General features: G+C 56.1%; 1 protein-coding gene across 1 annotated transcript; it reads right to left on the bottom strand.

Annotated features, from left to right (window-relative positions):
- Nucleotides 1–13,979: 13,979 nt before the first annotated feature.
- Dmkn (dermokine) lies at nt 13,980–24,248 on the bottom strand. Its single transcript, XM_048329961.1, has 15 exons — nt 24,009–24,248; nt 23,231–23,548; nt 23,078–23,128; nt 22,845–22,895; nt 22,563–22,736; nt 20,684–20,876; nt 19,844–19,962; nt 18,981–19,031; nt 17,594–17,653; nt 17,165–17,206; nt 16,742–16,789; nt 15,918–15,974; nt 15,496–15,540; nt 14,765–14,812; nt 13,980–14,075 (listed from the first exon to the last, which is right to left on the bottom strand). Exons 1-15 carry the CDS (start codon nt 24,246–24,248, stop codon nt 13,980–13,982), a joined length of 1,593 nt encoding a protein of 530 aa, XP_048185918.1.
- Between the last annotated feature and the right edge of the window lie 2,675 nt (nt 24,249–26,923).

The following is a 26,923-nucleotide window of genomic DNA, read 5'->3' on the forward strand; positions in this document are numbered from 1 at the left end:
TTTTAAAAAAAAATTTATTTATTAACTGAACACAAATTTTTTGACAAGGTGTTGTGCAAAAAGGGTACAGTTACATAGTAGGGCAGTATGTACATTTCTTGTGATATCTTACGCCCTGTTTTTCTATCCCTTCTCTAGGTCAGGTAGACATATATACAATATACAATGTATCAAGAATATATACAGTAGCCACGTGGCCATGCCCTGCTTTTTTTAAAGATTTAATTAATGCTGTTTATTTGAAAACCACGTCTCTCCTTTCTATGAAAACAATTTTTAAAGGTTATTAAAATTGCCTTTAACTGACCAGTAGACTAATTCCACAGTCAGAACATGCTGCATACTCTTTTGAAGAAATTACTTGAGTAAAGTAATTTCCATGTTTTCAATATGCAGTTTTGAAAATGAGGATTCACCTAGACTTTTTTCAGATTTGCTACTAGGAACCTTCCTCATACTTAACAGTCCACTTCTATGCGTTCTACGTCAAGTGTTCTGATATCAGTTTTGTAAGCACAGTTCTGCCCCAGGTTGGCGATTTATTATTCCAAGAGGTTGTGCCACATTTGTTCCCTGGTAGACCTGTTAGGTCCGTTCCTATTAAATGAGCTCCTCTGCAGATAGCACATTGAGTAGCCTTATTCTGTTGATGGAATAATGTACCATATGCTCAACTCTGACAACCTTGAGCATGGCCAAAATCCATAAAGACAATAAAAGCAAACCAAGTTGTGAACCTATAGGACATAGAGGCATTTAGTTAAGTGTAGCAACTCAAACTGACCTGCATCCTTACAAGTTCCTCCTTCAACCTTACTTGAAGTCTGCTAGAAGAAATAGCAAACCAAAATTTGTTTTATGTATGAGTTAATACCACTGGCTCAGCAAATACAAGTTAGTTTGCTTTAGGCAGGACACTCTTTTTTTCTTTTGTAATGGAAGAAATGCACTACAAAGTAAGCTAGAGTTTGGCTTAGTGCAGGAGGCCCTTTATTATTGCTGCAGAAAACAAAAGCCTGGCTGAGTCCATGTTTCCCATTCTCCTTTACTGACATCTACCTGACAGGATGCTTCTTGCTGGGTTTTTGTATACTTAAACATTGTCAAGCTGTGAAAGAAAAATGGCGGGAGATGTGCTTTGTGTGAAAGGTGAGCAATAAAGTATCTGTATGTTCAAAAAAAAAAAAACGCCTCAAGCGGAGCTGTGGTTCAAAGGGTAGAGCACCAGCCTTGAGGCAAAGAAGCTCAGGGACAACGCCCAGGCCCCGAGTTCAAGTCTCAGGATCAGTGCACGTGTGCGCGCACGCACGCCCCCCCCCCCACGCACACACACACACATGCCATTGTATGAAAGGCCTGGGGTTTGGGGCAGGCAGATGGGGGAAGATACTATAGATGATGGAAGAGTTTTGGTTTATTGGCCTCACCGAGCAACCTCAGTGTTAGTCAGAGGAGCTGGGAGCGAAGGTGACTCTGCCAGGTTGGTTTTGTTCCCCAAGGCTCCTTCATGAGATTAATAAATCATTTTTGTTTGCTCCCACAGAAGGCTTAAACCATCCTCCCTCCTAGACAAAATGCTTCCAATGCAAATAGAACACAAGGAAACGCGTCTAAACCCTGAAGTTCCCTTGCTCTGTGTGTGTGTGTGTGTGTGTGTGTGTGTGTGTGTGTGTGTGCAGAGCCTAGGACTTGAACTCAGGGGCTGGGTGCTGTCCTTGAGCCTCTTTGGCTCTGCCAGCTTGAGCCACAGCTTTACTTCCGGCCTTTTGGTGGTTCATTGGAAAGAAGAGTCTCATGGATTTTCTGCCCAGCCTGGCTTGTTTTTTGCTTTTTTGCCAGTCCTGGAGTTTGAACTCAGGGTCTGAGCACTGTCCCTGGCTTCTTTTTGCTCAAGGCTAGCACTCTACCACTTAAGTCACAGAGCCACTTCCAGCTTTTTCTATATATGTGGTGCTGAGGAATCGAACCCAGGGCTTCATGTATACTAGGCGAACACTTTACCACTAGGCCATATTCCTATCCTCCCGGCTCACTTTGAACCCAAGATCATCCAGATCTCAGCCTCCTGAATAACTAGGATGACAGGCGTGAGCCATGAGCCACCTGCTTCCCTTATTTCTCCTTCCTTCTCTCCTCCCAATTTTCTACTTAACTCTTCTTTCCCAGCTCCAGATTTCCACCCATGGCCTCCCCTCCATCTAACGCACAGGGGCCGAGGCCAGAAACACCAGACTGTGTTTGGGTGGAAAACATTTTATTGGATGGCGGAGCCTGGTAAGTCATCAGAGGCTGGGAGTTCGAGGCCCGCCCGGGGCCTCCTCTCGCAGGGGGGAGGGGAGTGGGGCCGGAAGTCCGGGAGTCTCACTGTTGGTCAGGGGTGGCGCTCCTCAGACCTTTCAGCTGGAAGAAGAGGCCAAGTGTCAGACAGGAGAGACACCAGAGCAAGATGGGAGGCAATCCTCCTCCACCCGTTTCCCCCCCCCCCCCGCCCCCCCAGCAGCTTTGCCCGGCTCTGACTTCCTCTTTAGCCCTAAAGGGCCCCACTCTTACCTTAGGAAAGGCCTCCCAGTTAAAGAAAGGAAATGCCTTTTTGAAGGCCTGCAAGAAGACAAGACAGAAAGAGTGATGTGCATCAGTGTGTGTGTGGGGGGGCGGGGGGGGGGACCAGGGATCAGTATGCGCTCCGAGAACCTCCCAGAAGCCATTGTGGCTCTGTCTATAGACCACACCAAGGCCTTGCTCTGCACCACCCCGGGCCTCCAGTTTCCAAGTCACCCTCCTTCATCCCAGATCCTAAAAAGCTCAGGCTTGGAGCCAGCACCCGCGGCTCACGCCTGGCATCCCAGTGACTCAGGAAGAGGCTGAGATCTGGGGGACAGCGGTTCTAAGACCCGGTGGGGAAAGTCCCCAAGACTCTCTTATCTTCAATGAATCAACCAAGAGCCCAAAGTGGAGCTGTGGCTCAAGTGGTAGAGCATCAGCCTTGAGCACAAACGCTCAGGGCCAGTGACTAGGCCCCAGACTGGCACACACACACACGCACATGCACACACACACACGCACATGCACACAGGACTCAGGAACAAGCCTGAAGGACCCTATGCTCGTCCTCTAGGACACAGCTCACCTCCATGATCGCATGCCAGTTCAGGAAATCCTCACTCTTCAGCAGCTGGGGAGAAAGAAGAGGGAAGTAGGTGAGTCCGGGGTGGGGGTTGGGGGGGTTCGAAGTTAGCCCCAGGCCAAATAACGGAGTAGGCAAAGGGCCAGAGGCCTAGCAAGCTGAACCCCGCTCTAGCATGCGGGCTGTACTCACAGATTGCATCTTGTTGAGGTTCAGGAACTGATTGTTAAAAGCCTAGGCAGAAAAGCAGGGTGTTAATCAAGAGGCCAAGAGGCCAGAGGAGGCCGAAGGGGGAAGGCCCGGAGCTGGAGCCGGGAGCCAGGCCTTACCTCCGATCTGGCGTCATAATTGGCGATGGTCGAGTCTTCCTGGTTGGGGGGGGGGAGGAGGGAAGAGAAACAAGAAGCTGTGAGCCGGGAGGGGGCAGGTGGGTGGTTTCTGTCTGCAGGAGACACTGAGATCGGAGCCAGCTTGGGCAAGATGCACCGGAGAGAGCCAGTGAAAAGCCCCAAGTGGAGGCGTGGCTCAGGTAGGTAGAGCGCCAGCCTTGAGTGGAAGACTTCAAGCCCCAGGACCAACACCTTCCCTCCCCCCCCCCCCCCCACCCGCTAGGCTGCCTTCGACTTCCTGGCCAGAGTCAGGTGGGCCACTTTCCAGAAACATCCAGCTTCTGCCATAGACAGTGAAGGGCGTCAGCTGGCTTTGTCAGCATGGGGGTTCCCCACCCCTCCTTCTTTTGCAACCCAGAGTTCCTCAGCATTGAGCCCCTGAAAGGCCCAGCTCCCAGGCCAGACACCTGCAATCCCAGCATGCTCTGGGGCTTGGGTTGTTTTTTTTTAATTAGTCCTGGGGCTTGAACTCAGGGCCTGCGTGCCGGCCCTGAGCTTTTGTGCTCAGGGCTGGTGCTCTACCACTTGAGCCACAGCACCACTGCTGGCGTTTTGGTGGTTACATTGGAGATGAAAGCCTCACAGACTTTTTCCTGCCCTGGCTTGGGTTTGAACTGCAATCCTCCAGATCTCAGCCTCCAGCGTAGCTGGGATCGCAGGCGTTCTTCACGACAGAGGAGGCGATGTGGAGCCCCAGCAACTCACCTGACCCCCCATCCTCTCTCAGGAGTCGGGAGGCCAGCCTCCACCCCAGGCTTTCCCGTGGCTTCCCGTGGAAGCCTCTGGCCCCTTCCTTCTCTCCCCCAGCCCTGCCTGGCTACTCACTCCCCACCCCACACCCCACCATAGCCCAAAACCAGAGCCCCCTCGCCCAGCCAGGGGCGAGGCAGAACAGTACGAAAAGCGAGGTGAGGAGAAGGCCAGGCGCCGTGCTCACGCCTGCAATCCCAGCTTCGCTGGAGGCTGAGATCTGGAGGATTGCCATTTGAAAGCAAACCCAGGGCAGCAGAGATCCCTGAGTGAGCCTTGATCTCCCGTGAATCAGAACTGAAAATGGGGTCATGGCTCAAGTGGTAGAGCACCAGCCCGAGGAGGGGAAAAAAAAAAAGCTCAGGGACACAGCACCCAAGGCCCTGAGTTCAAGGCCTGGCATTAAAAAAAAAAAAAAAAAAAAGAAGGAAGTCAGAGAGAAGGCAGATAATAAGAAGAACAGCGCGGAGCTCACCTTGGAAGCTTCCAGAGCGGCGCCCTGGGCCGAGTGGAAGGCCAGGAGAGACAAGAGAACGACAGCGAGCAGAACGGGGACCTTCATGATGTGCAGTTTGGGGCGCTCTCAGGTGGGGCCTGGCTCTTTATATTCCCCGGGAGGTGGATGGGGCAGAAGTGGGGTCCCCACCCCGTGACTCACCCCCACCCCCGGGTGGGGAGAGGCGGCCTGCCACGGCTCCCCAACTGCCGAGGATTTCTCAATTGGAGTGCGGCCCCACCCGGGGTGCTGGCGGGTTGGGGCCTGCACGCCCCGGGTGCCCATGGGCCTCGTGGGATGGGGGCAGGTTGGACCTGTCCCTCCCGGGTCACAGTGCCACCCCGACACCTCTCCTTCAGCTTTGTTTCCTTACCTTCTGTCACTCACACCGCTCTGTGTGTGTGTGTGTGTGTGTGTGTGTGTGTGTGTGTCCTGAGACTTGAACTCAGGGCCTGGGCGCCGTCTCTGAGATTTTGTGCTCAGGGCGAGTGCTGTCTCCGCCATATGGAGCCATGGCGCCACGTCCAGCGTTCTGGTGGTCTCGCTGACTTTCCTGGCCCCGGCTCGCTGTCCTCTGGGTCTCAGCCTCCTGGGGAGCAGGCTTTCCCTTCTTCCCAGAGGCCTGGTTCTCCTTCCCCCTGGCCAGCCGGCCCTGACTTCTCCACCCCTTCTCCTTGGCCATACCTGCCCATCTTCCCCACTTACAACCATTCTGTGAGTCACCGCGCTGGGACTGGGAGCAGGTGGGGTTCTTCATGTGACCCCCTCCCTGGCTGGTCTCCCCCCACCCCCCACCCGCCCCAGGCACCAGGCAGACCTAACGTTGGTCGGCTGAGGCACGTTCCAATCTACAGGCGATCATTCATCTATCAGGCGTCTGGGCGGTTCCCCCCTCCCCTTGGGCCTGGGCCCCAGGATATATATGGTTCCAGAGAATGTCTCAGAAGGTTCTCTCCACCTGGAGCTCCTTTCCTGACACACCAGCCATCTCCCTGACCTACGAAAATGAAGAATGGCCAGGCGCTGTCAGCCTAGCTGCTCAGGAGGCTGAGATCTGCGAGATGGCAGTTCGGCGCCAGCCCAGAACTGGAAAAGTTCATAAGACTCTTTACCTCCAATGATCCACCCAGAAAAAGCGGGAAGTGGAGCTAGGGTTCAAGTGGTAGAGTGCTAGCTTTGAGCAAAAGAAGCTCAGGGACAGCGCCTGGGCCCTGAGTTCAAGTCCCAGGATGGCACAAAAAGCAAAGAAGAGGTGGGGAGTGGAGGAGCCCCAGCGAGGCTCTGGGAGCCCCCAGCACCCGCTCCTCCCCTAGGCCCAGCCCCCCCCCCCGCCCCGCCCTCGGCTTAGCGTGGAGATGGCCGCCTGGCACAATGCTCAGATGCACAATGCGGCTCTGCTGGCCCGGCTGGTTCCTGGCGTAAGCTGGGGCTTTGTCAGGACACAGGCCAGGCTGCCAGGCACCGCCAGCCCTTATCTGAGGGTGCGGTGCCTCTCCCCCGGCCCACCACAGCCCACATACCTGGCGGGCCTGGGGTGGGAGGGCCACAGAGCCCCGGGGGGCATCTTTAGGACCCCATTCACCCCCTGTACCCCCAGACTGGGCCTGGCTGTCCTCCCCACCCCTGTCTCAGGTCTGTCCCCTTTTGTGCAACCACGGATGTCTCCAGAGCAAGCTAGAGAGGGGACTGCAGGGGACACGTGAGAGCATGGACACAGCCCGTGGCTCACAACTGCAATCCCCGCAGCTCAGGAGGCTGAGACCTGAGGATCGTGGTTCAAAGCCATCCTGAGCAGGAAAGTCCATGAGACTCTTATCCCCAATGAACCGCAAAAAGCCCAAAGTGGAGCTGTGGCCCACGTGGTAGAGCACCAGTGTTAAGAAGGAAAAAAGGGGGCTGGGAATGTGGCTTAGTGGTAGAGTGGTTGCCTAGCATGCATGAAGCTCTGGGTTCGATTCCTCAGCACCACATACACAGAAAAGACCAGAAGTGGCACTGTGGCTCAAGTGGTAGAGTGCTAGCCTTGAACAGAAGAAGCTCAGGAATAGTGGCCAGGAAAGAAACTAGAAAGTGGGCAGAGCTCCATATCTGTTGATTCCTGGAGAATAAATAGATCTCTTTCTAATCAGCTAAGCAGTGACTGGAAAGATCCTTAGCCACCAGCCCCCCACCCTGCACTGGGTCTGGGAAGGCACACTGGACAAAGACACCAGGAACAGAGGTTATGCAAACCAGCGTCATTAGCATATGCTATCGAGGGGCCAGCCCTGGCTCCCAGCCTGGGAGCTCCAGCACCTAGTTTGGCACAGAGCTGGATCTTAGGTAACACTGGAAGCCTGTCCCCTCCTCCCCCCCACAGTAGCTAAGTTCCTGAGGTCTGGCTGCCTGCCAGGCCTGGTGCTAAACATCCTCCTGCCCACGACCTCACGGAAATAGCCGGGATTCTGTACCACAGAGACTGTAATTACCAGCCCACAAAGTAATCAATAACTTAAACCCAGGTCACATGACCCAGATCATAGAACCTGAGCCTGGATTGTTTCTTCTCCAGCCAGAGGGGTCCCAGAAGCATTTGGGGTGTGCCAGGCTCGTGCCACAGGGCCTTGGCACAGCCTGCTCCACGCACAAATGCATTATGTGCCGACAGCTGAGACAGCTGAGACAGCTGAGACAGGCACCAGTGGCTCACACCTGTAATCCCAGCTCCTCAGGAAGCTGAGAGCTCAGGAACAAGGTTTGAAGCCAGCCCAGGCAGGAAAGGCTCTGAGCTCCAGTGAACCAGCCAGTGGCTCACGCCTGTCATCTTAACTACTCAGGAGGCTGAGATCTGAGGATCGTGGTTCAAAGCCAAGCTCAGGCAGGAAATTACATGAGACTCTTATTTCCAATGAACTAACAGAAAACCAGAAGTCTCACTCTGGCTCAAAGTGGTAGAGCACTAGCCTTGAGCTGAAGAACTCAGGGACAGTGCCCAGGCCCCGAGTTCAAGTCTTAGGACAATTATGCACGTGTGCGCACACACACACTTAAATGAATGAAGCTAGACCCTCATGGAATAAAAACCCCAAATTAAGAGATTCAGGGCCTTCAATGAGTGAATGACTCATTATTGAGTGTTTAATCTCCTCTTGCCTAAATAGCAAGAATGCCTGCATGCCCTGGATATGTTTAAGGAGAAGGCTCTTAGGCAAAGCCTAGTGGGTTATACCTATGTGGGAAAAAGTCATCTTTTTTTGGTCAAATGAAAGTATCTCCATTTGGTAGCTAGTCGCCAAGCGGTTGTTCCTTGATGTCATTGTCCTGTTTGTAACCAGCCAGCCATGCCAAGGCTGGGAGTCTTCACCCACAGAGTTCCAGAACAGGAGCCGGGCAACAGCGGCTTCCGCCTGCTGTACTCAAGAGGCTGAGATTGGGGTGAACGTGGTTCAAAACCAGCCTTGGGAAGGAAAGTCTATGAGACTCTCATCTCCAAGTAAGCAGCAACAAGCTGGAAGTGGCACCGTGGCTCAAGTGGTAGAGCTCTTGCCTGGAGCAAAAGAAGCTCAGGGACAGCACCCAGGCCCTGGGTTCAAGCCTCAGCACTGCCCCCAAAGGAAAAAGAACCACCCCTCTCCCCATAGCTTTCCCAGACGGTTAGTGTTTTCCAGCTTCCTCGTGTTATCTCATCACCCTGGTAACCAATTATAAAGAAGATGTGAGCCCGGCTCCTTAGCGACCAGAAGGGACCACGCCAGCCTTCGGGTTAGGATAAAACCCTAGCAGGCCACCTGGGCCTGCGGGGCTCTGAGGAGAGGGCCTGCCGTGCGGATTCACCTGCTGACATGGGAGGGGCGCTGTGTGCAGAGACAGGAAGATCACAGCTCAAGTTCAGCCTGGGATAGCAAGGTGAGGTCCCATCTCAACACGTCAGAGCTGAGCCCTGGGGGCTCACGCCTGTCATCCCAGCTACTCCGGAGCCTGGGATCCCAGGACGGGGTTTAAAGCCAGCTTTGGCCGGAAAGTCGGTGAGACATGTATCTCCAATTAATGAGCAAAAAGCCAAAAGTGAAGCTGTGGCTCCGGAGGTAGAGCATCATTATCTTTGAGCAAAAAAGACTAAAGGACAGCACCCAGGCCCTGAGTTCAAGCCCCAGTATTGATCCAAAAAAGGAAGGCAGGAAGGGAGGGAGGGGGGGAGGGAGGGGGAGGGAAGGGGGAGGGAGGGAGGAAGAAGGAAGGGAGGAAGGGAGGGAGGGAGGGAGGGTAGACAGAAACAGAGCGGACTGTGCACCCCCATCTTAGGTCTGCTTATCTTCTGTCTCCCCCAGAATCCCAGCACATGCCTGTTTTCCCACGGGCCAGTCCCCACCACACCCCAGATGGGCCAGAACTTGAATGTGGACAGGAGATGGGGTGCAGCCCGGATTGCAACACTCAAGGGCTGGGAGCCAGAATCAGGGTGTTGGAACAGGGAGGTTGAAAAAAATGGAGCCTTGGTGACCATGTGGGTGAATAGTTTGGAAGAGCACTGGAACTTGGGGTGTCAGGACAGGATGTGGGAGATGAAACCCAGGACACCCTGTCCTATCCCTTCTCCCGACTCCCCGGGGCCATTATAACACCCACAGCAAAGAAGCTGGGTGGCCTTGCGGTGGGGCTCTTTCTGTGCCACCGGCCTGTGAGCCCTTCCTCCAGGAAGACTTCCCGGTGTGCACTGCGGCCCCACCCTCCCCGCCCCCTGCCTGCTGCTAATTCACAAGAACCGCTGGGCAGCAACCTGGACTCTCACGAAAAATAAATAAACCAACGAAAGAACAAACAAATAAACCCATGAGATAAATAAACCAACGAACAAGGTGTGGGAGGATGATAGGAGATAGGAAGAAAACAGGGTGCTAGAATAATAATGATGATAATGATCACGATCTAAATAAAGATGGGAGGGGGAGGAACATTTGAATTTACAACCTGGAAAGAAATATAAGAAGAGAAACAGCCAGGTGCTGGTGGCTCACGCCTGTCATCCTAGCTACTCGGGAGGATGATCTGAGGATTGTGGTTCAAAGCCAGCCCGGGCAGGAAAGTCCATGAGACTCTTATCTCCAATGAACCACCAGAAAACCAGAAGTGGTGCTCTGGCTCAAAGTGGTAGAGCGCTAGCCTTGAGCAAAAGAGCTCAGGAACAGCTGGGCCCTGAGTTCAAGCCTCAGGACCGATGCTGGGGGTGGGGGAGAGAAGAAGAAAATAAAAGAAAGGTCTGGGACTGTGGCTTAGTGGCCGAGTGCTTGTCTAGCATGCATGAAGCTCTGGGTTCGATTCCTCAGCACCACACACACAGAAAAATCCAGAAGTGGCGCTGTGGCTCAACTGGTAGAGTGCTAGCCTTGAGCGAAAGCAGCTCAGAGACAGTGCCCAGGCCCTGAGTTCAAGCCCCAGGACTGGTGAAAGAGAGAGAGAGAGAGAGAGAGAGAGAGAGAGAGAGAGAGAGAGAGAGAGAGAGAGAGAGAATGAGAATCAGCAAAACGCCAGAAGTAGAGGTGTGTCTCAAGAGGTAGAGTGCCAGCCATGGCTGCTTTCAAGCCTTGGACCAGGCCCAGGCCCAGGTGTGAGGATTTCGGGGAACTGAGCTACCGCGGGCCTCCCCAGGCTGCCGGAAGCACAGGGCGCACCCCCACGCGCCCCCTGTGTCTGTGTACGGTATTGCAGGGCCACCTAAGGTCGCACAGGACAGTCATCAGGGACCCGAAGAAGAGCAGAGTCCTCATCTTCCTCCCTGGCAGGCATTGCTTTGATCAAGCTTGAACTCAGGGGCTGGGCGCTGTCCATGAGCTGCTTTTGCTCAAGGCTAGCGCTCTACCACTTGAGCCACCTCTCCACTCCTGGCTTTTTCTGTGGATGTGGTGCTGAGGAATGGAACCCAGGGCTTCATGCGTGCTAGGCAAGCACTCTACCACTAAGCCACATTCCCAGCCCTCAAGCTGACTTTTGATCGAGGCAACTGGGCCGGGGGGGGGGGGGGTGGGCAGATCTCTCTCATTTACTCTGTGTGTGTGCGTGTGTGTGTGTTGGGACTTGAACTCAGGGCCTCACACACTCTTACTTAGCTTTCTGTTTGTTTCTTCCACTCTACCATTGGAGCCACACCTCCACTTCCAACTTCTTCGTGATTCACTTGGAGATAAGACTCTCCCCAAAACTTTTCAACCACAGCCTGGCTTCAAACCACAATCATCAGCTCTCAGCCCCCTGAGTAGCTGGGATCATAGGTGTATGGAAATGGTGTGTGCATCATCCTGCCTTCCCCCACCTCTGGCCTCCATGGGACTGCCTGTGCTCCCAAATCTTTAAACACCTGCACCCAACTACACCCCTAAACCTGAGTATGTTCCCCTGCCCTCGTGTGCCCTCACACCTCCCTACTCCCCATCCACCCCCCCCCCCCCACAAATCCTCTCACTCAACACCCTCCATACGCCAAACTCCTGGCTGGAGCAATGACCTTTTTTTTTTCTTTCCTTTTCTTTTTTCCTGCTTGTTCCAAGAGCTACAGGCCTGGCATTACAGATAGTGCATTCCATGGGGAAACAGAGGCATGGCACTACTTCTATAACTGGAACCCCAAGTCCGTGTGTGTGCCTTCTGTGTTTGCTGTGTCCCTGGGATGGGAGGCCCAGGCCGCCATGGAGAGTTAAAGAGCACAATTCGAGACAGTCGTAGGGAAATAAAGACGCTGGTTTATTTCCACCGAGAAACACAGAAGTTGGAGTGAGGGTGTGGGTCGGCCCATCTTCTAAATCAGCACAGAGTCGGGGACCCCAGTGGCTGATTCTCCCATGATGACTGAGGGCCACGAAGACACCAGCACAGAAGAGGATGAGGATCATGTGAGCCCTGGTCCCCAGCTGAGAAGATGGGGGGATGTCAGCACCTTCCCCCCCGCCAAAGGGCTGCCACAGCTGGGGAGGGGGCGTAGGGGAAACCCGGTCAGGCTCCTCGAAGAAAGGGCACTTTCATCAGGCTTCAGGAGTGACTGGAAGGAAATTTCTAGAGGGAGTAAAGGGAGGGGGGAGAAAAGCCAAAGGAGACACTGAGACTTCCGTTTCCTTCCATCCAGATTCAGGGAGGGGGCGGGATTCCTTTGTGGTCTCCCCTCCTTTGCCCCCATCCACCTTAGGTTCCCCTCTTTTTTTTCCTTCCCCCCCCAAACAAATGTTGAGGTTATCCCAGGTTGATGAATAACCAACAGCCTTCTGTCACTGCCATGCCTTCTTCTGGGACCTTTGGCCCCTTAGGAGTGCTCCTCTCTCTGGTTCCTCCCACCCCACTTCTGGTCCGTCCCTCAAGGCAGCACCTGGGCTCTCAGCACTCTGCTGTGTTGGTTCTGTTCTACATTCAAACCTCAGTTTCCCAGATGGGCCCTTTGCGTACAGTCTGCCCAGATCCCACAGTGGGGTCTGAGCCTCCCAGAGGACCCTTGGACTGACAAGGTCCCAGGAAGTGGCACGGTCCCCAGGGTCCCAGGGGTGACTTTTCTTTCCCTCCCTTCCTCCCTCCCTCCCTCCCTCCCTCCCTCCCTCCCTTCCTTCCTTTCTTTTTGTGCCATCCTGGGGCTTGAACTCAGGGCCTGGGCACTGTCCCTGAGGTTTTCTGCTCAAGGCTGGCACTCAGCCACTTGAGCCACAGCGCCACCTATTGCTGGCTCATTGGGGATAAGAATTTCTGGGACTTTCCCTGCCCAGGCTGGCTTCAAACAGCCATCCTCCAGACCGCAGCCTCCGGAGTAGCGTGGCCAGCAGGTGTGGGCCAGTGGCGGCCGGCTGGAGGTGGTGTTTCTGTTGTGGCTCCTGCAGCACCCTCTGAACACTCACCTACCAAAACTTCAGCCACTTCAGCAAGTCGGGCTGGGCCTGGGAAGCCTGGGATGGAGGAGGGGGAGGAAGAGCAGGGGGAGGAAGAGGAAGAGGAGGAGAAGGAGGGCCGGTGAGAGTGGCCAGGAGCGGCCCTCCTCCCCTCCAGCCTCAGCCCGGCTCCGTCCCCAGCCCCCAGCCGCATACTCACCGAGGAAGCGGGTGTGGCTCCTCCCTGCAAGACAAGAGCAGAGGAGGTGACCGGGCCGCAGCAGCCTGTGCGCACTGCGCAGCCGCGCCCTCCTACGGATTGCTACCCCCTCTCCCCAGAGTCAGCACGCTCAGAACATTTGCTAAGGCGAAGCTGCACGTGGCCGGAGCCTGGTGAGAACAAGGCTGCCTGCTGGGTGGGGTAGGAACTAGCCACAGGCAAGAACTTCATCCGAGGATTGAACTCGGGGCCTCAAGCTCGTGCTCAGCTTTTAGGCTCTCGTGAGCTGCACACCCAGCCCTTTTGTTTTACTTCCCCCCCACCTTTTTTTTTAAGTCTCAGGCTTGTGTATAGGCTGGCCTCCGAATGCAATCCTCCTGGCTCTGCCTCCAGCGTAGCTGGGATTACAGGTGTATGCTACCATGCCTATTTATTGAGATAGAATCGCTTTTCCCCCCCAGTCCTGGGCCTTGCACTCAGGGCCTGAGCTCTGTCCCTGGCTTCTTTTTGCTCAAGGCTAGCACTCTGCCACTTGAGCCACAGCGCCACTTCTGGCCTTTTCTATAGACGTAGTGCTGAGGAATCGAATCCAGGGCTTCATGCATACAAGGCAAGCACTCTACAACTAGGCCATCTTCCCAGCCCTCTTTTTTTTTTTTTTTTTATTAACCAGGCTGATCTGAAATCCACCAAACTCTCTATTCCCACCTCCCAAGCAAATGGAATTATAAGTGTGAACTACTATGCCTGGCATGTCTACAAATGCTTTCTAAGAGAATTTAGCTCATTATTTTTTCCAGTGTACATGGCTCTCTCTCTCTCTCTTCCTATCACATGCACGTGCACGGACACACATACACACACACTCACTCCTTTTTTGTGTGCTCTGGTCCTGGGACTTGAACTCAAAGCCTGGGTGTTGTCCTCCAGCTTTTGTGCTAAAAACTACTGCTCTACCCCTTGAGCCACAGCACACTTCTGGCTTTTTTGGTGGTTCACTGGAGACAAGAGTCTCACAGATTGCTGCCCGGGGCTGGCTACAGACCTCAGGCCTCGAATGGTGATCCTCCCATCTCAGCCTCCTGAGTAGTGAGGATGACAGGCGTGAGCCACTGGCACCGTGTTGGGGAGGGCGGCCGGGCAGAACATTGAGCCCTGGCCGGTCGCTGCCTTGGAGCTGTTCTCAGGGCACCAGCGTGTCAAACACGGCTGGGTCCAGACTCACCTTCAGGGGTGTCTTCACGGAGTTCTGGTCAGCAGCGTACACTTGCTTGTTGTACTGTGGTTGTAGGGGGGCGAGAAGGGGAGAAGAGGTGAGCGTGCGTTGCTCTGGGATAAGCCCCTCGTCTCCCTGCCCACACTGGAAACTGCTCTGTTTATTTTTGGGCAGCACTAGGGTTTGGACCGCTCGCTAGGCAGGTGCTCTGTGCCTTGCGTCTGACCTCTGCCTGCTTTTCCCCTGGTTATTTTTGAGATGCGGTCTGGCTTTCTTATGATTATGTTTAACCTGGGCCACTCTGGATGGCAATCCTCCTGTTTACACTTCCTGCCAACCAGGCTCGGCCTTTTCTGTTGAGAAGGGGTCTCACACACATTCTATCCTAGCCAGCCTGTATCACCAGTCCTCTGGAGTGGCTGGGGTCATAGGGCTGGGCTAGCATGCCTGGCTCAGCGGAATGTTTCTGAAGCCTCAGAGTGAGTGTGTGTGTGTGTGTGTGTGTGTGTGTGTGTGTGTGTGTGTGTTCCCAGTCCTGGGGCTTGCACTCGGGGCCTGGGCACTGTCCTTGAGCTCTGCCACTTGAGTCACAGCCCAGCTTTTTAGCTTTCTGCGGTTTCAGTGGAGTCGCACAGACTTTCCTGCCCTGGCTGGGGTTGAACCTGGATGCTCAGCGAGCAGCCTCCTGAGTGGCTGGGACAATGGCCACGGGCAGGAGGAGGGCTGGGAGGGAGCAAGGCCTTGGGGCTCACCTGGGCGGCGCCCCCGGCCCGTTTCTGGAGGGAGGCCAGGTCCACGCCCTGAGAGGGAGGAAGAAACTCTGTCAGGGCCATGGCGCTCCGCTGGTGGCAGGTCACACAGCCCCGCCCCCCTGCCCGCCCGCCCCGCCCCGCCCCGCCCATCCGGGGCCACGCCCACACCAGGCCCCTCCCACCCCTCAGGCCCACTCCCGCCCCGTCTAGACACAGCTCAGCCACCCTGTGCTCAACAGACCTATAGTGGGGGGGGGGGGGGTTCCTTCTAGTTTTTTAAATATATCAGTCCTGGGACTTGAACTCGGGACCTGGGCGCTGTCCTTGGGCTTTTTAATTTTTTTCTTAAGGCTGGCGCTCTGCCACCTGAGCCACACAGCACAGCGCCAATTCTGGCTTTTGCTGGTTGGTTCACTGGTGATAAGGGTCTCAGAAACTTTCCTGCCTGGGTTGGCCTCGAACTGCAGCCTCAGATCTCAGTCTCCTGAGTAGCTGGGATGAAGGGTGTGAGCCTCCGGCTCCCGCTGCCGTGGGTTTTATACCCACACTGCTTGTTCATGGCTCACAGGCTTTCTTGCGCCCCACTATGTTGGGGGGGGGGCAGATCAAGGAGGTGAGGAGGGAGGGAGGGAGGGAAGGAGAGAGGGAGGACAGGAAGCCAGGACACTAGGATCGGCTAGCCCAGGGCCCTGAACCTTGATTTCCCCAAATGGAAAGTTCTAAAGTCTCACCTCAATTTCTTTCCAGTTGAAGAAAGGAGTTCTGCGTTTGAAATCCTGGAAGGGAGAAGGGAGGTGAGCGTTCCCCCAGGAAGCCTGAAACCCTGAGGGTGTAGGATAGGCTTGAACCAGGCAGTGCGGCTCACGCCTGTCATCCCAGCTCCTCCGGAGGCTGAGATCTGAGGATCGAGGTTCCAAGCCAGCCTGGACAGGTAAGTCCATGAGACTCTTATCTCCCAGTGCCCAACTGAAAAGCCAGACATGGCTTAAGTGGAAAAAAAGTTCAGAGACAGGGCCCAAGCCCTGAGTTCAAGTCCCAGGACTGGCACAAAGAAAAAGCGGGTGTGAGTGTGTGGGTTCCAGGCATCCATGGGGACGGGGACAGGATGACCCAGGACTCCCCAGGTCGTTGGAAGAGGGGGGACGGCTCCTACCTCCCAGAGCCGGCGGAAGTAGAGCAGAACTCGGGTGCTGGGAGACGGGACGTGACCCTATGAATGAAAGAACGGGGAACCCCATTAGCAAGTGCCGCACTGACACCCCCCCACACACCCGATACAGGCTAACACTGTGTCCTCCTGGCCCCATTCCTCAGGAAGACATGTGTGTAGCAGAATCCGGGGACCAGCACCTCCCAACTTTCCCACCCCATCTCCAGTGCCTCTCACTGCCCTCCCCGCCTCCCGGACAGCGGTGGAGACAAGAATAGAGGAGGAGAGCCAGGAAGCAGAGAAGCACCCTGGCTGGTTTCCAGCTGAGGGCTGAGTTTAGAGACGAGGGGAGTCTTAAATACGGTTAATGGGGGCCCCATCCCCTCATCCTGAGCAAAAAAACACATTCTAAGAGGAGGCTTGAGGTGAGGCGCTGGGAGCTCATGCTGTCATCCTAGCTACTCAGGAGGCTGAGATGGGAGGATCGGGGTTCAAAGCCAGCCCGGGCAGGAAAGTCCATGAGACTCTCCTCTCTGATTAACCACCAGAAACCCTGAAGTGGCGCTGTGGCTCAAAGCGCTAGCCTTGAGCTGAAGAGCTCAGCAACAACACCCAGGACCTGAGTTCAAGCCCCAAGACCACCACCACCAACAACAACAAAAGGAGGCTTGAAGAATGGCATCTTCCTTTGGGGGTGGGGGCAGAATTGTGAGGTGAGGCAGGGCAGCTAGGAATGGGAGCAGAGGCGAGCGCTCCCCCCCCTTCTCTATCATCCTGCCCCTTCCCCCAGCGGGAGCGGAGGGGAGTCCTTCCCTCCCCCGCCTCACCTTGTCCACAGCATCCCAGTTAATGAAGCCCATTTTGGATTTTAAGTTCTGCAGAGAAACAGAAATAATTATTCAAATGTCCGGTCATTAGCCAGGGCGGCAGTGGCTCAGGCCCATCATCCGAGCTGCTCAGGAGGCTGAGATCTGAGGACTGAGGATCGAAGCCAGCCTGGGTGAAGTCTGTGAGACTCTTATCCCCAGTGAACCTCCAGAAACCCAGGGTTGAGCTGTGGCTCAACTGGCAGAGCACCAGCCTTGAGCACAAAAACAGGGACCATGGTCAGGTCCTGAGTTCAAGCCCCAGGAGGGGCACACATCAATCAATAAGTCAATGTAAGTACATAGAAGCACTTGGGCCTGCAAGCCATGGACAGGGTGTGTTTTTCAGAGGAACAGGAACCAGAACACTCATGTAAGACTCACCTTCCAGAAGTAGTCAAAGTTGAAGGGCGAGTTCGCAGAGTTCTAAGGGATGGCAGAGAAAGGGCAGGAAAGTATGAAGTCACTTGGTGAGCAAGAGGCCAGGTTGGAGCCAACGCCTGCCATCCCAGCCACTGGGGTGGGGGGGGGGACTCAGGGTTGACCATCACAATTCCACACCGGCCCCGGGGTAGGAAAATCCAGGGGACGGTTCTCTCTAACAAACCAGGAAAAAGCCAGAAATGGAGCTGTGGCTCGAGTGGTAGAGCACCAGCTGTGAGCAGGAGGGGAAAAAAGAGCTCAAAGACAGTGCCCAGACCCCGAGTTCAAGCCCCGGTACCAGCAGCTTAAGAAGGAAAGTGAGGCAGAGTCCGGAAGTATGGCGGCAGAGGGCGAGGGGGCCTGGCGCTGGGGCAGCAGACTTGAACTCACCACTGTGTTGAGTTCGCCGAAGGTGTCGCCTCTGCCACTCTCCTCACCGACCCCTGGGCCCTGGGTGAAGGGAGGGGCTGCTGGTGACCCATGTGAATGTGGGGCACATACCTGTGCCACCTGCTGGGCCACTGGCTCAGCCCCTGCTGCCCCCACCCCAAGCCCCGCCTTCCGGGAGTGATTGGCACAGCCTAGCCCCGCCCACCCCATCCCAGCTCTGACCTCTTCCTGTCCTCAGGGCACCACTGAAAATGATGGGCCTAGCTCATGCATGGTCCTACTGTGTAGTGGGCACTGTGTCTTATCCTACCACGTTCCTGAGTGAGTGATGTGTGTGTGTGTGTGTGTGTGTACGCGCCAGTACCGGGGCTTGAAGTCAGTTCCTGTGGAGTTGTGACAAGTCGCTGAACTTTGGGTTCAAATGCCACTTCTCTACCCTATCACACTCTGTGCGCTGCTCCTTGGGTGCAGGCTGGGACCCCAAGACCTGACTTAGCCTCCTTTCCCTAGTCACCACTGAGCTTCCTCCACCAGACGCAGACCAGAGCCAGCAGCAACGGCTCCCAGCTGCCATCCCAGCAACCCAGGAGGCCGAGATCTGACCACAACAGCCCAGAGCCAGCCTGGGCAGCAGAGTCTGTGAGACTCATCTCAATCAATCACCAAAAACAAGTGGTAGAGTGCCAATCTTGAGCAAAAAGAGTGAAGGGACAGCACCCAGGCCCTGAGTTCAAGCCCCATGACCGACCAAAACAACAACAACAACAAAAACCACAAGAGGGGGTCAGGAAGGAAGGAAGGAGGGAAGGAGGGAAAGGAGGAAGGAGGGATGGGAGGGAGGGAAAGAAGGAGGGAAGGAAGGAAGGGAAGGGAAGGGAAAGGAAGGAAGGAAGGAAGGAAGGAAGGAAGGAAGGAAGGAAGGAAGAAAGAAAGAAAGGAAGGAAGGAAGGAAGGAAGGAAGGAAGGAAGGAAGAAAGGAAGGAAGGAAGGAAGGAAGGAAGGAAGGAAGGAAGGAAGGAAAGAAGGAAGGAAGGAAGGAAAGGAAAAGGAAAGAATGAAGGAAAGGGGGCTGGGGATATGGCCTAGTGGCAAGAGTGCTTGCCTCTTATACATGAAGCTCTGGGTTCGATTCCCCAGCACCACATATATAGAAAATGGCCATAAGTGGCGCTGTGGCTCAAGTGGCAGAGTGCTAGCCTTGAGCAAAAAGAAGCCAGGGACAGTGCTCAGGCCCTGAGTCCAAGGCCCAGGACTGGCAAAAAAGAATGAAGGAAAGAAGGAAGGAAGGAAAGGAGGAAGGACGTAAGGCTTTGGCTGGCTACTTTCCCTGGGCCTGGTGTTTGTCTCACACCCCAGGGCCCCTCCTGTCCTGGCCACCCAGGCTCACCTGATGGCCACTCTGCCAGCTCCCTAGGAGGCGACCGCTCTCTCTGTTCTCCTAGGAAGGCAGAGTGGGGAAGTGAGTGAGAGGGAGGCAAGACGGCAGGGGGTGGGGGGTGGGGTGACTTGCGCCAGCTCCTCCTCACCGGGCAGCACCCCATTTTCTCTGGCAGATTTGTGCCAGCTCTCACCTGAGAGACCCCATGAATAGCTACTGGACAATGCCTGTGTGTTCTTTCCTTCCTTTCTTGCTTCCTTCCTTCCTTTCTTCCCTCCCTCCCTCCCTCCATCCTTCCTTCTTTCTTCCCATCTGAGACTAGTACTAGAACTCAGTACCTGATGCTTTCACTCATTGGCTGGTGCTCCACCAATCCCTGTCTGTTAAATTCATTTGTACAAACTGCCCAAAATGCCCCAAAGCATTTTCTTTGGTGTGTGCACACGTGTGTGTGTGTGTGCTGAGACTGGAACTCAGGGCCTGGACACAGTCCTTTAGCTTTTTCACTAGCTAGCACGCTACCACTTGAGTCACACCTCCACTTCTGGCTTATTTGCTGGTTCATTGGAAATGAGGGTCTTGTGGACCACCCTGCCCAGACTGGCTTTAAACCTCAATCTTCAGATCTTAGCAATTTATCACAGTACTGGGAGGATGTAAAGTGAGGTACAGACTTGATTGGCAGCTGGGGCTCTGGGTTCCCTGTTTAGGACACGCCCTCCTGCTGTTGATTGGCAGCTGGGGCTCTGGGTTCCCTGTTTAGAACCTGCCCTCCCACTTGGCGGTTGGAGGTGGGCCTCAGGCATGGCGAGGTGGAGGGTGTTGGCGACCCGGGCACTCAGCAGTCACAAGCCCGAGTCTGTGGTCCTTACCTGACACCCAGAATCTCTGGCCATCCACACATCAGTCCCTGCGTTGTCACACTGTGGAAAGGGGAGACTGTCAGTCTTCTCCGAATCACCAATCCCAGCCCCCACAGGGCAGCTCTTTTCTCTTCAGAAGCCTCTCACCCTTGATGGGCAGATGTTCCACACTCCTAGTCATAATTTTTTTCCAGATAAGATCTTGCCCTTTGAAACCTGAGACCAGCCTCCACTCAAAAGCCTCTGCAGGGCTGGGAATATGGCCTAGTGGCAAGAGTGCTTGCCTCCTACACATGAAGCTCTCAGTTCAATTCCCCAGCACCACATATATGGAAAATGGCCAGAAGAGGCGCTGTGGCTCAGGTGGCAGAGTGCTAGCCTTGAGTAGGAAGAAGCCAGGGATAGTGCTCAGGCCATGAGTCCAAGACCCAGGACTGGCCAAAAAAATAAAAAGCCTCTGCAGAGGTAGAAGATGGATGTGTGGAGCTGGGATTACAGATATGAACCACGACACCCAGCTTGTGGTTGAGATGAGGTCCGTCTAGTTTCTCACCTACTCCCTGCCCTCAGGCTGGCCTGGAACTTCCTCTCATGCTTCCCACGTAGCTGGGATTATAGGCATGAGCCACTGCGCCCAGCCCCCAAGGGGAAATCTTTTTACTAGCAGCAACCTTCCCCACTACAGTCAGCCAAGCCCACATTCCCCAAGCTCCAAGGGTTTGCTGGCCCCGATTTCTCTTCTGTCGGAGTTTGAGAGACTTTCATGTCCACCTCCCCTGCCTCCCTGGCCACTCACATCAGGTTTACTCCTGCTGCCTGCTCCGCCACCACCTGCGCTGTCTCTACCACCTCCGCTGCTACCACTGCTGCTGCCGCCTCCGCTGCTGCCACTGCTGCTGCCGCCTCCGCTGCTGCCACTGCTGCTACTGCCTCTGCTGTCGTCACTGCTTCCGCTGCTGCCACTGCTGCTACTGTCTCTGCTGTCGTCACTGCCTCCACTGTGGCCACTGCTACTGCTTGAAGGAGAGTCAGAACCGCTTCCCTAGAAGGAAACAAGAGCCCCCATCTTTAAAAGGACTTATTAAAAAAAAAAAAGACCCAATTCTTCAAGACAGAGCTGGTGGCTCACGCCTGTCGTCCTAGCTACTCAGGAGGCTGAGATCTGAGAATCTCAGTTCAAAGCCAGCCTGGCCAGGAAGATCCATGAGACTCTGATCTCCAGTTATCTACCACAGATATGGAAGTGGAGCCATGGCTCTAGTGGTAGAGCATGAGCCTTGTTTGAAAAAGCCAAGGGACAGTGCCGAGGCCCCGAGTTTAAGCCGCAGGGCTGATGGAGTTTTCCCCGCGGTGTTGAGGGTGTGTGCGTATGGAGGGAAGCCTGCATCCAATCGCAACCCTCTTATCCACCCTCCAGGCCTTCCTCAGCTGGCCAGGGCATGCGGGGGCTGGGCTGGGGAATTTACCTGAACAGAATGCCACATGTGGCTCGTTGCATTTGGAAACATGCAGAGATTTGGGGAATCTAAATTGTCGTCCTGTTCATCTCTCACAGACAGACAGAAGAACAGATAGAGGTGCACACACACACCCACACACACACACACACACACACACTCAGTAGCACATTACCATCACTCGCCAACAGGGGGCAGGTGCATTACCACCATCTGCCTCTAGGGGGCCAGCAGGAGCACACACTCATGATGCATTACCACCACCCACCACTAGGAGCAGACAGGAGCTCATACACTACAGGCCCGTTACCACCACCTACCACTAGGGCCAGGCAGGAGAGCACACTAGTGGTAGGTACATCAGGTTAGGGGCACTCAGGAGGGCACACACTCGTGGTGCGTGCCACCGTCCACCACCAGGGGCAGGCGGGAGTGCATACCCTGGGGGTGTGTTACCACACCCACCAGCAGGGAGCAGGCGGGAGCTCACAAACTGGAGCTGCATTACCACCACTCACCAGCAGGGGGCGGGGGAGGCAGATGCTTACTGTGCTCCAGCCCTTCCTCACCACCTGCCCAAAAGAAAAGCAGGCGAGGGGGGGAGGGGGGTCCCCAAATTCTTACCCTGGAAACGGAAAAGGACGTGTCACAGTTAGGCTTTTCTCTGTCCTATGGCGGAGGGGGAAATACAGTAGTATAAGGGGTTGCACATTAGAGCTACTTGTCATTCAGCCTTATCATAATTACCCCTCCCATTTTTCCTGCACCCCCTTTTCTTTTCCTTCTGTCTTTTTTCTTGGTGCTGTTTCTGAGAGCCTTTTGCTGCAGGCTAGCTGCACCCCCATTTCTTAGGCCTTCCTTACCTGTGGCCGCCCCCTTGGGCCTCGCTTCATTATTCAGGGGTCTTGGCCACATGCTATGGTTATTAAGGTCACCTACAGGAGTCCCCAAGTCTGCCTGCCTGTAGTCCTGGCCCCCTGCTCCCCGTCGTGTTTTTCTCTGCCTGCCTTCTTTCCTCTCTCCTCCCCACCTGGCTCAAACAGGGCGATCAGGCTGGGAATCGAGGTTAGACAACAGGCAGAACTGTCCCATCCTGACAAGGCGGCTCCTGGGGAAGCTTGCCCTGCCCGTGTGGATGGATGCACGGGACGAAGATGGGGGCAGAGCCCCAAGAGGGACACGGCTGACTGCGGCTCCCAGAGCTTTCCTCCTGGACAAGGACTCCCAGGACCCGCACCCATCCCTGCCTTCAGACAAGGGACAAAACTCACCAGGCTGGACCCAGAACCTCCACTGCCGCCACTGCTGCTGCTGCTGCTGCTGCCGCTGCCACCACCATGGCTGCTGCCGCTGTGGCTGCCACCGCCGTGGCTGCCGCCACCAGAGCTGCTGCCACCAGAGCTGCTGCCACCAGAGCTGCTGCCACCTCCACCACCGCTGCCTCCCTGAGGGGCAGAGGAGGACGGGATGGTGGGACCCAGACCAGGACCACCCAGACCCTCGCCTCTGCCCGTGCCCCCCACTGGGGGTGGGGTGCCACCCTGTTCTCTTACCCCCAAGTTGCTGGAGCTGCCTCCGGAGCCAGATGGTGGTGAGTTGGTGCACTTGGGGGGGGGGGGTGACAGAGTCATGTCACACCCACTTGCAGGTCAGGCCTGGCGCTGTCTCTTAGGCCAGGGGTCCCCCACCGCCTGCGGCCTGGTTCTCCCCTCCCCATGCCAAGCCCCCCTGTCCGTCACCCCGTCCCCTCCCCACATGGCTGTCACCGTCCCCAGAACCCCCTCACCTCAGAACCGCTGCCTCGCACGGAGCCATAGCCGGGCTGAGCCACAGCTCCCTGAAGGAAAGGGGAGACGGGAATGGGAGGTGAGGATGACCCCCCAATAGGTGCAGGCGAGGGGTGCCACGTGATCTGAGGCCGGGGAGGAGAGCCCCGTACCTGGTTGTTGGTGCCATAGTTGAGCAGCCCTCGTGCGTCCCCTCCCTGGCTGGCAGAGCCGCCCGCAGAGCTGGTTCCAGCGCTAGCTTGGGGGCCTCCGGGCTGTGCTTGCTTCCAGGGGGTCCAGGCCCCCCCAGCACTGCCCTGATTGTTGAACACGCCGAGCCCTCGTGCGTCCCCTCCCTGGCTGGCAGAGCCGCCCGCAGAGCTGGTTCCAGCGCTAGCTTGGGGGCCTCCGGGCTGTGCTTGTCTCCAGGGGGTCCATGCCCCCCCAGCACTGCCCTGAGAGTTGAATGCGCCATGGCCTCCAGACGAGCCCTGAAAAAGAGCGGCACATGCGGGCTCCGCGTAGGAGGCTGGGAGCCAAGGAGCAAGGTTCGAAGCCAGCCAGGGCAGGAAAGTCGGGGAGACTCTTAGCTGTGATTAACTAGCAACAAGCCAGAAGCGGCGCTGTGGTTCAAGTGGTAGAGTGCTAGCCTTGAGCGGGAAGAAGCCAGGGACAGTGCTCAGGCCCTGAGTCCAAGGCCCAGGACTGGCAAAAAAAAAAAAAAAAAAAAAAACCGAGACGGCGCCCAAGCCCTGAGTTCGAGCCCCAGGACGGGCACCAAAATAATAAGCAAATGCATAAATGCAGAGGCACCCCCACACTGGCCAGAAACGGCCCCCACTCCACCACAACTAGAGAAGACCCGAGATCCTGACAGCCAGTTCCCAGCGATGGCCACCGAGCCCTCCCAAGAGCGCCCCTGTCCCCCCCCGGGGCTCCCCCGGCACTCACCCACACCCCAGAGTGGCGGGTGCCCTCCAGCCCACGTCGGATCGCATCCTCCGCCTGTCTGCCCACTTCCTCGCCCAGGCTGCGGGCGGCGTCTCCCAGCGCCTGGCCGTCGTGCCCGCCCGGGCTGGCCGCCCCGTGACTAACGGCCTCGCCCAGGCCCCCCTGCTGCAGGGGACCAGCCACCCCGCTGCCCAGGCACAGGGCCAGCAGGAGGCAGCCCAGGGACCCCCACATCCACATGTCTCCCCCCAGGACCCCCTTGCCGCCTCGGGCTGCTTGGTGGGCCCCCCTTCCTCTCTCCCTCTCTTCCTCTCTCTCTCTCTCTCTCTCTCTCTCTCTCTCTCTCTCTCTCTCTCTCTCTCTCTCTCTCTCTCTCTCTGCTTCCTTTCTCCCGTCTGCCGCCCGGTGCCTACTCTTCCTCAGCCAGCCTCTGGCCTTCCACACCCGCAGCCCTTTCTGGTCCTTTCTGGAATGTGGGTTCCCTGCCACTCGCCCTTATACTGTTGGTTGGTGACAGCGCTGACGGGGCTGGGTGGCCTTCCGCCCCTCCTCCCGGTGACTCAGGACCCAGCCTCCGATAGGATAATGAGTTCTAATTGTGAGTGTTGAAACAGAGAGACAGAGACAGAGAGAGAGATGGAGAGAGAGAGAGAGGGCGCACTAGGCCCGGGGAGGGACAGAGGAATGGGATGAGGTGAGTGCAGAAAAATCTCTTAGTTACCTAACCTGTAGGAATTTGGGGCACAGGGTGGGGTTGGGACCATCTGTGGTGAGAGATGGGGTGTACCCCAGAGGTTGGCAGCTGGGGACACTCAGGAGAGAGAATTCCCACATAGGTGGGGGGGGGGAACCCCAGCAGAGAGAGCAAGAGGGCTCCCCTCCCCATCCGAGCAAGCCACGTGGCCCCTCTCAATCTGAGCGGGCAGGGGTCCCCTCCCACATGGCACCCCAAAGATGGCTGCTTTCTTATCCTATCACATCTTCAAGTGGCAGCGAGCCGGCCGAGGTGACGGACCCACAGGATGGGTGATGGCCGTGCCTCAGTTTACCCTTCAGCCCTGTCATGGACAGAGCTGGGTGTGGAGCCAGGTGAGCCGGGCGAGCCAGCTGCCCCGAGGGTGGGGGGGGGAGGACGGACAAAGGGAGGGAGAGACTAAGGGAGGGGGCCACCGACCCAGGTCTCCATCCTGTTTACCCGGACTGAGGGACACATGTTGCAAATGCGCCATGAGCTCAGGGCCTCCACGGGGGAGGAGCAGCCCGGGGTTCACCACACCCCGGGCCCGGCCTCCCTCCAGGGGCCAGAACAAACCTGGAGAGCCCGAGGGGTCAGCAGGGGTCAGGAGCTGCCCCTCAGAGCCCTGCTCTGCGCCCTGGGCTCCGCCTGGAAGCTGGAATTCAAGTCATCCCCGCCAGCCCCATCCCTCTGCTCGGCAGGCACCCCCACTTCTGCTCCCAGCCCCCTCCCGGCCCGGCCTGTATCGCTAGAATCCATCGCCAAGGAGCGGCCAGTTTCCGTGGCCTTTCTCAACATCTCTCCTTCTCCCACGCCTGCACCCCAGCTCATACCATCCAAGCCCTCTCCAGTGTGTAAACACCATTCCTTTTCTTTTTCCCCCGGTCCTGGGGCTTGAACTCTGGGCCTGGACGCTGTCCCTGAGCTCTTCAGGCTAGCGCTCTACCACTTGAGCCACAGCGCCACTTCCGGCTTTTTGCTGGTTCATTGGAGAGAAGAGTCTCACGGACTTTCCTGTCCAGGCCGGACGTGACCCCTGATCCTCATACCTCAGCCTCCAGTGTAGCTAGGATGACAGGTGAGCCATGGGCTCCTGGCTTATTGTCCCACTTGAGGGCAGACACTGGGGCTCTGGGAGAGAAGCAGGAGTGTGTGACAGCCTCGCCCTGCCCCCGGCCTCAGGCTGCCAATCATTCCAGCACACACACACACACACACACACACACACACACACACACACACACGCTGGACTCCTGCCGCCCCAGCGTGGAGCTCACTGCCTGCCCCAGTTCCGTTGGTCAGGGGTGTGAGGCAGAGAAGGGGCTCTGGGCAGAGATTTCTTCCCAGCCACCCACAAAGGACCCCACATTCCCAACGCTGATCCTGCCACCACCACCCCTTTCCCACCAAGAAGGCTTTTCTTACACCAGCGTAGTTTCTGGCTTAAGACTATGTTTAGCGAGGCACTCCCACCCGCCATCCCACCCACTCGGGAGGCTGAGGTCTGAAGTTGAGGTTCAAAGGCAACCTGGGCAGTGAAGTCCATGAAGGTCTTATCTTCAAGGAACCAGCAAAAAGCCAGAGTGGTGCCGTGGCTCAAGTGGCAAACCACCAACCTTGAAGGAAAAAGCCAACCAATAGGACAAGACCTTATTCAAGCCCCAGTCCCAACACACGCGCACACACACACACACACGCACACACATACACGCACACCACTCTCCCCTCCCCCCCCACATACACACCTGTTTGGAAAGGGTCAAACAAATGCTGATACTCTGGGGGGAGTGGGTTTGAACTGACGGCCTTGCGCTTGCTAGGCAGCCCCTCTACCACTTGAGCCATACTCCTATTTATTTTTCAAATAGAGTCTCAAGTCTTCGCCTGGAGCTGGCCTCAGATTACCATCCTCCTACCACTTCGTAGTCAGAGCTAGGATTATAGGTCCATGCCACCATACCTAGATTTGGTTGGTTCGGATAGTGAGGTTCCTTGTCTCTACAGAGTAACTGGGGTTACAGGCATGAAGCACCATGTCAGCTCTAGAAGCTCAGTGTGTGTGTGTGTGTGTGTGTGTGTGTGTGTGTGTGTGTGCGCGCGCGCACACGCATGCACCTGCCAGTCCTAGGGCTTAAACTCAAGGTCTGGGCACTGTCACTGAGCCTTTTTGCTCAAGGCT

This window comes from Perognathus longimembris, chromosome 20, assembly GCF_023159225.1.
Source record: "Perognathus longimembris pacificus isolate PPM17 chromosome 20, ASM2315922v1, whole genome shotgun sequence".
In the NCBI taxonomy this organism is placed as follows: Eukaryota; Metazoa; Chordata; class Mammalia; order Rodentia; family Heteromyidae; genus Perognathus; species Perognathus longimembris.

Excerpts from the sequence above, each read along its gene's own strand:
- Dmkn (XM_048329961.1), bottom strand. The coding sequence starts at position 24,248 with ATGTGGATGTGGGGGTCCCTGGGCTGCCTCCTGCTGGCCCTGTGCCTG. Across the intron at positions 22,896-23,077 it reads TGCGAGGCAGCGGTTCTGAG|TGCACCAACTCACCACCATC; the intron begins GTGAGGGGGTTC and ends CCCCCCCCCAAG. Across the intron at positions 19,963-20,683 it reads CAGCAGTGGTAGCAGCGGAG|AAAAGAGCTGCCCTGTGGGG; the intron begins GTGGTAGAGACA and ends GCTTCTGAAGAG.